At 44.5% G+C, this 9,910-nt stretch overlaps 1 protein-coding gene across 6 annotated transcripts in view; it reads left to right on the top strand.

The window, feature by feature from the left end:
- si:dkeyp-72e1.9 (syntaxin-binding protein 4) overlaps positions 1-5,469 on the top strand; it is a 73,291-nt gene extending 67,822 nt beyond the window's left edge. For 4 of the 6 annotated variants that reach the window (XM_063471071.1, XM_063471076.1, XM_063471077.1 and 1 more), the window contains 6 exons: positions 541-606; positions 995-1,186; positions 1,469-1,585; positions 3,298-3,344; positions 3,442-3,569; positions 4,483-5,469. In XM_063471071.1, coding sequence (XP_063327141.1) covers positions 541-606; positions 995-1,186; positions 1,469-1,585; positions 3,298-3,344; positions 3,442-3,569; positions 4,483-4,538 — 606 coding nt within the window. In that variant the 3' untranslated portion in view covers positions 4,539-5,469. The remainder of the gene's footprint in view (positions 1-540; positions 607-994; positions 1,187-1,468; positions 1,586-3,297; positions 3,345-3,441; positions 3,570-4,482) is intronic. The other 2 variants (XM_063471072.1, XM_063471074.1) reach the window with 2 other exon arrangements.
- Positions 5,470-9,910: the final 4,441 nt, after the last annotated feature.

The following is a 9,910-nucleotide window of genomic DNA, read 5'->3' as shown; positions in this document are numbered from 1 at the left end:
ACTCAGGTTAACTGTTTCTAGTGTTTCTAAAAATCTGCAGTTGAATTCGCTCCGTGCTCTGACAGCCACTTTGGAGAATAAACAGGATGGGAGGAGTCGGAGAAAAGTTCAGGAAACACGAGTTTTCCTCGTCTCAGAGTTAACTCGGCATTGCTAGCTAAACCTGCTTCCTTCAACAGTGCCCAGAAATATGGTTTAATAGGCACATTTACACTCTTAGTCTCAGTCATCTCTTTGTATCATAGACTAGGGGTGGAGCGGGCGTTTTGGTGGTATTTCTTTGGCTACCAAGTGAAGTAGTGAGAATACTTTTTGCAGTTTAAAACTAAACACAAAGAATCCTGTTTCCACACTTAGCCAACAAACACACACTCAGTGGGAAAACCACAGATGAAGCCTAACGTCCCATCCTCACCAAGATTTAGCTGCTTTTTCTTGGCCGTGCGCCTCACAGTTGTGTGTCTGTCCTCTGAATGGAAAGGTGGGGTCTTTAACAGTCATACAGGAAGCTGCCACTTCATCTGCTGCCTCTCTTGGCAGGTGATGCTGAAGGACATGGAACACAGCAAGAAAACCCTCGAGGAGGAGTTGCAGAAGACCTCAGAGGTCAGAGGCCAGCCTGCAGCCTGTGGAGACACGCAGTGTCTCAAGTTACATCTTTATAACTGTGGGATATGAGCGTGGGCGATGGGGTTGAAGTTGTATGGAAATTATTTTTGTAGTGAAACTAATCAAACTGAGTCTGCTGATAATGCCGGCTGTTTTTAGTTGATGAATGATTAGAAATGGTGTCGTTGTGCAGCTTCTCGGTAGGGCATGTCGTAGGACAGTTTAAGGTATGAGAACCAAGAATGTAAAGATTTCTAATAACATATTCATATGATCATCCTGTTGTATTTAGCAATGTAAAATACATCTCACTGGCAGCTGAATCATCTGAAAACATGGACAAAGACTGAAGGCAGTGAGTGAATCCTTCTGTCATTTCTCCTAGAAAGCCTGTCTGACTGTAGAGGAGAACACTCGCCTGAAGAGTCGTCTGCAGGCGACCGAGGCGGTGCATCGGCAGGCCGGCAGTGCTGAGCAGGACTATGAAGAAGTCATCCAGCTGCTGGAGGCTGAGATCAGAGACCTGAAGGGCCAGCTGGCCACCAAGAAGCAAAGACGGGGAGCAGAGTCCATGCAGGTACAATGATGTTAGAGTCGTGGCCCACAGCCTTGTTCAGGGCCACTGACAGGAGAGCAAGAAAACCTCATTTCAGCCTTGAAATTTGGGGAAACAGCTGTCTGAACATCTGTCTGTATTTTTCAATGCATCATCACAGTACTCTACATCTTACACATCCAATATGTTCAGGCATTAGGTCAAAGGTCATTGTACTGTATAATGATACATGATGCACTCATGCACCCAAAGAGTTGTCTACATGACACACACAAGCTGAGTGTGTTGGTGTGTGTTTGTCAGGAGGAGGTGGGCGAGCTGAAGAGGAGGCTGACGACTATCGACTGCCAGCTGAAGAAGTCCGAGCTGAGCAGGAAACATCTGGAGATCTCCAACAAGAAACTGCTAGGCTTTGCTCAGGTAGCGCTCTGACTGGTGTTCCTTTGGATGCACACAGAGCTGTGAACAGGCAGGAAGCAGACACCTGCAGTCACTGAGTCCACTCTGTATACCAGAGTATTGTACTGGTCTCACAGCTAAACCTCGGTCCCAACTGGGACAGGACAGTGATCCGAAGCTGTTAACATTGCTTCTTATTCTCAAAGTGTTATCATAGCTTTCTACAGTTGTTTTGCACAACACACGCTCAATTCAGCCTTAAGTATTAAAATAAAAATACAAATTCTACAGAGTGTTAATGTGGGGAATATAATCTTATACTGATTGATAAAAGCTCAGTTATCAAAGCTGAAGACCGTGTGTCTGTAAAATAGCAGCTTTTAACAGGTTCAGGAAAAAGTGCATAAAAATATATGAATAAAAACTGAAACACAGCTGAATGAAAGGCTTGAGCGCTGCGTGGTGTGGTTAACTGTCAGCATCTACAAAGAGATTCAATGTTGTTGAAAAGTGAAGGTGGTGAAGCAGGAAAACAGCTCGCTACACAACTGTAGTAACTGAAGCAGGTGATATTCAGTGTAATCACCACATTCTCGCTGGTTATTTTTCCAACAACTTGTTATAAGAGATGCACACACTTTGATGGAAAGGGGAGCTGACGCCCCCTTTCCATCAAAGCCTTTCTTTGCTAATGTGCTAAAGGTGTTGTTAAATATCACACGTTAGAGGGAAGATGATCAATAACTGAGGATCCACACAAAACTGCAGAATAGTCTCAGACGTCTGTTCTGATTGTACTGTCAAACAAACACACGTTAGCTTCCATGATAATAAGGATGGAGTTTGTGCCGTCTTTCCCTTTAGTTGTGGTTAATCAACAAGAGAGTGATGTGCTCGCCACCTGTTTGTATTTCATGGTCTTCCCTGCAGACACACGCACACAGACTGAAGGAAAAAATGCTGTTAGTAACTGAGTGCCAATACAGAAATGATGTCGTCATTCAAACGTATTAACAGCTCAGTGTACATTTTTCCCCCAGGATAACATTCAAGTGTAAATGTCAGAGAAAAACACATTATGGGACCCATGTCAGCCACTATACATGTGATGGTTTATTTTGCAGTTAAGACTATTTAAGCGAACCTGTAGAATTATTAAAGTAGGAAATTGCATAGAGCTGTACATAACTGTTGCATAATTTGACCAAAGGCTTGAACGTTTCCTTCCATGGTGTGCGACAGATGATGTGGAGGCTCTGAGATTTCCAGCTCTGGTCTTAAAATCTAGTGACAGGAAAATAACCTGATGGAGTCAGTCTGCCCCCAGTGATGGAAGTATGCTACAGCTCTGTCCACAGCCATAAACCAGCTGCTGTACAGGCTGTTCCACCAACATCTGTCCTAGTAGAACTGGATATGGGTGGATGTTTCCAACATTGATTCTGTTCTGACCTGATCTCATATCCATCGGTGCAGTCAGTGATGGTGGAAGGATGCAAGGTGCAGGAACCAATCAGACACAGGGGTGTGCACAAAGTCATCAGCATAGAAACCAGTTTGAAAAACACAACGAGGGGAAGGTGCAGCCTGTGGCTGATAACACCAATAACTGACAAGGTCCAACAATCAAGCTCTTCTCTCTGGTTTGCTTCATCCTGACAGCACAGAGACCCGGTGTGTGTTACTGCTGCCAGCGCTTGGCCTTACAGCTGTCACATTATCTCTCTTTACAGAACGTCCACAAAGTGCTGACCACGCCCAGCCTATTTGGAGAAGGGGGGTAAGAGAGCGCGACCTTCACCTTACAAGCGCCTTACAGCTTTGCAGTCGAGTTCCTGCTCTAATTGTCCTTCTGCTTGTGTGTCTGTCTATATCAGGAGTAACAGGTCATCTCCTGCCACGGAAAGCCCCGACATCCCATCACCAATTCCTGACCCAGCCTTCCAGCTGGCTGTGGAAGCCAAAGAGCTGGTGGAGGGGGTGTGTACTCTCACAGCTGATAAAGGTACAGAGCTCACTAACCCAGAATAAAAAGCCTGAACACTGTGTTTATACACTACGTGGAAACACCAGACTGCAAACAAGACAGCGAACACTTTCAGATAATGTGATGAAAATTAGTTTTCTTTTGCCGCGGCTTAAGAATTGATGAACTAATTATGAGCCATCCTTTAGCTAGAACTCTGCTATAATGGCGTCAGTATAAAATATATATACAAAGTCTTTAGTGCCAGCCAAATTACTCCACACTCTTCACCTCATACAGTATAACAGACGTGGATGTAGCCTGCAGCCTCAAGGCACTGATATATTAAAGCAGTCAGTGTGCAACCACTGCTGTCCATCGTTCTGCAGCAGATCTGAAGTGGAGCAATGAAACATGGATAATATCTCATCCTTACTCATCAGGCCGATCCACTGAAGTTCCTTTATCACAAAGGTAGAGAAAGCAGGGTTCCAGGATATAAAGGAGGCAGTGGTGATGATGATTAAAAGCTGTTTCTTTAGAAGGTGAAACTGTTCTGGATTCATGTTCAGTTGTTCAGCTCTGTTTCTTTTTAAATACAGCTAAGATTGAAATCCAAGCTGTGACCAAACCAACACTGTTTCAAATGAGTTACTTTGTGTGTAAGCAAGTTTTCAAAAACATGGCTTTGAGGCTTCTCTGTGACAGAAGCATCGCAGCACGGGTCAAAGGGAAGCAACAGCTTGTGGTTCAGACCTGCAGTGACAGTGTGAGCCACTAGCTGCTGCCCTCACTGCTCACAGCTGAACCAAAGACCTGGTATTTTCCCTACCTCTATTTGTGTTTGCATTGCTTTATCCAAAGGGTTGTCTTTCCCCCTCGCAGCAGGCACCACTGCCTCCTATTACCATACTGCTATAGACTCAAGTCTTTCTGTCCACCTCTTCTACAGAACCGGTGAGTGCAGATGCAGCATCAGCTCCAGATGTCAGTCCTCATCATGTGTGAACAGCACCAAGCCAAAGAGGACTGAGTCCAGACCTGGGCCGGGCAGAAGACACCCAACGAGCAGCTGACCTCACCATGCACTTCACCACAGTCCGCAGCAAACACACCATTCTACGACACGACGACAGCGACAGTTAAACCCTCACTGGGACAGACTGACCACGTTTTAATGCCAAAGCCTGTTTGTGCATATGAAATTAGTGTATTCCCTCCAATTACTCCAAATGCTCCTCGCAGGGCTCAGCAGTGGGATCTGCTGATTCAGTCTCATCCTGTCAGTAGCACATCACATGTACAGAAGTCTCTGTGAGAAGTGCTGCTGCAATTCTCTAGTGTGTTACTCTTACAGCAGGTGGTACAGGTGGAGCTGCATGACCAAGTCCTCCACACACTCCCACAATGTCACTGCTGTAAACCTTGTTAATACTCTTGCCAACCTCTTTTCTATCCTGACAAACACAAACTCATCTCCACTCCGTAAAAGAAGGACTTGTTACTTGGAAAGCTGATGTGTACAGCGTGTTCCCCTGTGTCAGAAACTCCATGACAAATTTGCTTGTTTGCTCTAACACAACATCTGCCATGCTTCCTACCCTCGCGCCCTTACTCACACTGTCATGGAAGACAAGAAATGAAGGTTTGAAGGTGCAGCGTGGATCATCTTCATCTCATTGCCTGGTTCATGTTGATGTGTCTCCTGCGTTCAGGAGTAGTGTACCTGTTGCCGTAGCTCCAGCTGTGTAAAACTGTGTTTGGTATTCTGTGTAGGCAGACCTCAGTCTTAGGCTACATGTTGAACATAGATTTGATTTCTACAGACATCTACAACTGCAGTGACAATGATGACATGTCCTTCAACCAGATTGCATCTTTGGTGTGGCCTCATTCTTTCTGTTACTGTTTTATATTAAAGGAATAACTGATGACCGGACTGGTGTCGAGTTCAGCTTTTGTTCAGCATCCAACAAACAGTGCTGCTCACAGGGGGCGATTTTACCACAGAAGCCCCTCAAAGAGCAAGAAACAAGAGCTGCTCACAGTTTGTACACGAGGGTGTTCAGGAAGTGGATACTGACTAATGACGTGACGTTCTAGGGTCATGTATGGAAATCGTGATTGCAAATGAGGGGGCTGTCTTGATCTCTGGCTCCTCCAGCAGGCATTTCTAATTATACTGATGAGTTACTCCTGGGAAGATAAACTAAACACAAACATACAGCACTGTGCAAGCGTTTTAGGCAGGTGCGGGGAAATGCTTTCAGTGTGAATCATTTACTTTCATCAATCAACAAAATGCAGTGAATGAACAAAAGAGAAATGACATCAGTGTTTGGTGCAACCACCCTTTGCCTTCTTCTAGGTCCACGTGCACACAGTTTTTAAAGGAACTCTGCTGGTAGTTTGTTCCAAACATCTCGGAGAACTAAGCACAGATCTTCTTTTGCACAGTACTGTATGTGTGGATGCTAAGTTAAAAGTACTTGAGCATAGGGGAAAAAGTGCTTATATGAATGAGGCTAGTAATAAAAAAGTACTCAGAGAAGTCAAACTGAGTGGAAAGGGAGTCCATCTACCATTTAAACCCTCACAGGAAGTCACTGTGGAGCACTTAAACAGCACCAGAGACATGAGAAGAAATTCAACACAGAAACATGTGAGGCAATGACCCAGTGTGTGTAGTTTTGCTTCTTTACTGTCATGTGAAGGCTGTGTGCAGGCAGGAAAAGGACCCAAAGTGCAGACCCACAGAAACAAAAGGTGAACTTAAATACAGCTTTAATGCTGGATGGCAAAACAGAAAACTGGCTGAACTAGAATACGAAATAAACTAACTCGGCAGGCTGAGGGTAGATCACGACACAGACACAGAGAAACACAGGGCTTAAATACACAGAGGGAGCAATCAGGGAATGAGAGACAGGAGGGAAACACAGCTGGGACAAATCAGGGCTGACAAGACAAAGGAAGCAAAACCAGACGCATTAACACAAGACACGGACTTTCAAAGTAAAACAGGAAACACAGACTCACAAGCAGGCACTGCAACAGAGGGAACAGAGACGTGGGACCAGGGCAGACACAGACTGGACACAGAATAGAGGGAGTAAGGAAACCAGAACCTGAGAACTAAATAATCACACACCACTGGGGGAAAAACAGAAATGCAAAACAGAAACCAGAACCTTCACAAAAATAAACTAAGAAGAGAACACTAATAAAGGGTACAAAACAGAAACCACTGGGTCAACGACGCAGGAACCCTAACATTTACATATTCACAGTGGATTTCACATCAAACAAGATGCGACTGAAAGTAACCAGGACAGGTCCCCACCTTATTCCATGACAACCTGAGCCCCATAAAAACAGTGAGTGCTCATGTCCATATCACTGATTCAGTGATACAATTCGCTGTATCAGGGTGTTGTCCTTCAGAAGAGCCCACTGCCATCAGTATAGAAATCTTCCTTCTAGGGATGTTGCTAGGATCAATATTAGGGCCTTAACCATGAAATCTTTGGACTGTTCACTGAAGTTGTTTATTATTGTTATAGTAAAGGATTAGCTCAAGAACAGTGCACAGAGAGCTTCGTGGAATGGGTTTCCATTGCTGAGCTGCTGCATCCACGACTTACATCACCCAGTGTACTGCAAAGTGTGTGTGCTGTAAAGCACCACACCACTGCATTATACAGCAGTGCAGACGTGTTCTCTGCAGTGACCGGTCTGGGTTTGGTGGTTACCAGGAGACTGTGCTTATCGGACTGCATTATGCGAACTGTTAACTTTGGTGAATGAGGAATTCTGATGTGATGCTGTTTTTCAGGAGTGGGCTCGCCCCTTTAGTTTCAGTGAAAGGAACTCTTCAGCATACCAAGACATTTTGGACAATTTCATGCTCACAATTTGTGGGAACAGTTTGGGAATCGCTCCTTCCTGCTACAACATAACTCCACACAAGTGCACAAAGCAAGGTCTATTAAGACATCAATGAGTGAGTTTGGAGTGGAAGGACATGACCAGCTCTCACAGAGTCCTGACAGAACACCTTTGGGATCAGTTAGTGCTAACTAGACCTTCTCATCTAACATCAGAGTCTGACCTCACAAATGTGCTTCTGGAAAAAAAGATCAGAAATTCACACAAACACACTCCTAAATCTTGTGGAAAGTCTTCCGATAAGAGTTGAAGCTGGTATAGCTGCAAAGGTTGGGCCAACGTCCTGTTAAACCCTGAGCATTAAAGATGTCACTCAGGTTTGTGTGTGTGAAGGAAGAAGAGCAAACACTTTTGGCATTATAGTGTACCTGCAAATACAGTATAGAAGGCACAATCAGACTTTGTACAATTTCAGTGAATGTGAAAGTGAATATTGCGTGAGAGCACCTTTATTCTTCAGCACAGTCTGAACTCTCTGAGGCAGCTTTGTCATTCAAGTATCTTCAGGAACAGTTCTCCAGACTTCTCGAAGGACATTCAAAGCTTTGGATGTTTCTGCCTTTAGTTCTGTTCTCTATTGAGATGATCCCAGAGTACTTTAATAATGTTGAGGTCTGGGCTCTAGGGAGGCCAATCCATGACTGATATTGTTCTATCCAGGTATGCGTTTACTGCACTGGCAGTGTATCTGCGATCACTGCCATCCTGAAATTCATTCATTTGGACAAGATCTCCAACACCCAAACCCTGACAACTCACTGCTGTACCTCGCTCATTACCACCTCATATTGACAATGATTTGAACCGGGACGTGAAAAAAAGTGAAACGGGATAAAGACTCGGGTGGCACGGTGGTTAGCACTGTTGCCTCACAGCAAGATGGTCCTGAGTTCCCGTTCCTGTTATACCTGACTTTTAGGACCTTCAAGCCTGTAGTTATATTCATTATCAGTTGGAGCCCCTCCGCATTCTTCTTCTTCTTTGGTGCAACCCTATAAATACAGTGTACCCCTTTGGCCTCTCCCCGTTTCTACAATTCCCCTGTGGGAGAGGTTGGCGTCTTTTCTTTCCAGACACTGTGCAACACACATATAATGTATATTTAGCCACCCTGATGTTTCTGATTGTGTGTCTTTAGTTCAATTATTGTCATCATAGTGCCTGACTTTGCTAGATGCTGTAAATGTAAATGTGTAGTACGTGTGTGTCACATATGTGTTATAGGCACAGTTAATGCTAGCATGAATAGATAATTCTTGTTAGCTTGGGAGTTGTGGTGGGTTGAGCTAACCCTCTTCCCCACTGTTTGCATTTGGTTGTAGGAGCTGGAGTAGGCAAGTTAATGACTTGGAGATCTTTCTTTCTTTTACCTTTTATTATCAGGTATGTCGGATTTCGTGTTGGTGGTTTTTTTTAAATCTTATGTCAAATATGTTCCATGTAAGTTTGTACTTTATGTTTAATGTAAAAAAATAAATGCAGGCCCTTTTCTACAATTCCCCTGTAGGAGAGGAGCTGGAGTGGGCAAGTTAATAACTTGGAGATCTTTATTTCTTTTACCTTTCTTTATCAGACACAAGGAACACACTGGTTACATTAGCCCTGCCACAGACTGGTGACCTGTCCAGGGTGTACCCTGCGTCTTGCCCTAAGACAGCTGGGACAGGCTCCAGTGCCCCCTGTGACCCTGAAATGGATGGATGGAGGGAAGAAACACTCTTTTTGCCCAAAGACTTTGAAATAACTTCAAAAATCTGGAGAACTTCTGGTAAAGACTTTAAAGGATACAAAGAAGGTCTGATTCCTAGAAGCAAAATATAAAGAAACGAGGTGTGGCTCAAGATTTTTGCACAGTACTGTAGTTGAACACATGAACATCAGATTGCAGACATTCAAATTATTAATGCAGTTTTAATAACATAAAGCTAGACAGTCATCAGAGGTCCCTACTGGTTGCAGGTACAGGTGGGTCTTTCTCATTAAAACAGTGAATGTGTTTGTAGCTGTTCTGCTGTTGAAGCAGATCAGCCTGCTCCCACACAGCTGCTGGAGTCCCGCTGAATGCAGGTTATCGGCTCGGAGCTGTGAGGGTCAGGTGTGTTTGAGATGTGAGCATCTGCCCTGTAATGGACTTTTCTTTCACGGTCATATCAAAAAGCTTCTAATGACGCTCCTGTACATTTGAAACAGCTTCGTGCTGATGTGCAGTGAGTCATCGCCCAGAAGCGACTAGTGCAGCCAAACCAAACCCGTTCGTGGCTCTATTTTCATTAGAGGAGCCTACAGCATCGCGGAGACAAGCCAATATGGCGGCGTTAAACCAGAGGGGGGCAGTAACGCAACTCAGAGGCATAGAGGCACTCTAAAGAAGAAATTGTTCCGGACACGTGGTGCAAAGTGGGTGTGTTCATTGCGCTGATGTAAACATAAAA

This window comes from Pelmatolapia mariae, linkage group LG4 (assembly GCF_036321145.2).
Source record: "Pelmatolapia mariae isolate MD_Pm_ZW linkage group LG4, Pm_UMD_F_2, whole genome shotgun sequence".
NCBI classification, from domain to species: domain Eukaryota; kingdom Metazoa; phylum Chordata; class Actinopteri; order Cichliformes; family Cichlidae; genus Pelmatolapia; species Pelmatolapia mariae.
The sequence above is the reverse complement of the archived record's forward strand: the minus strand, read 5'-3'. Positions and strand labels throughout refer to the sequence as shown.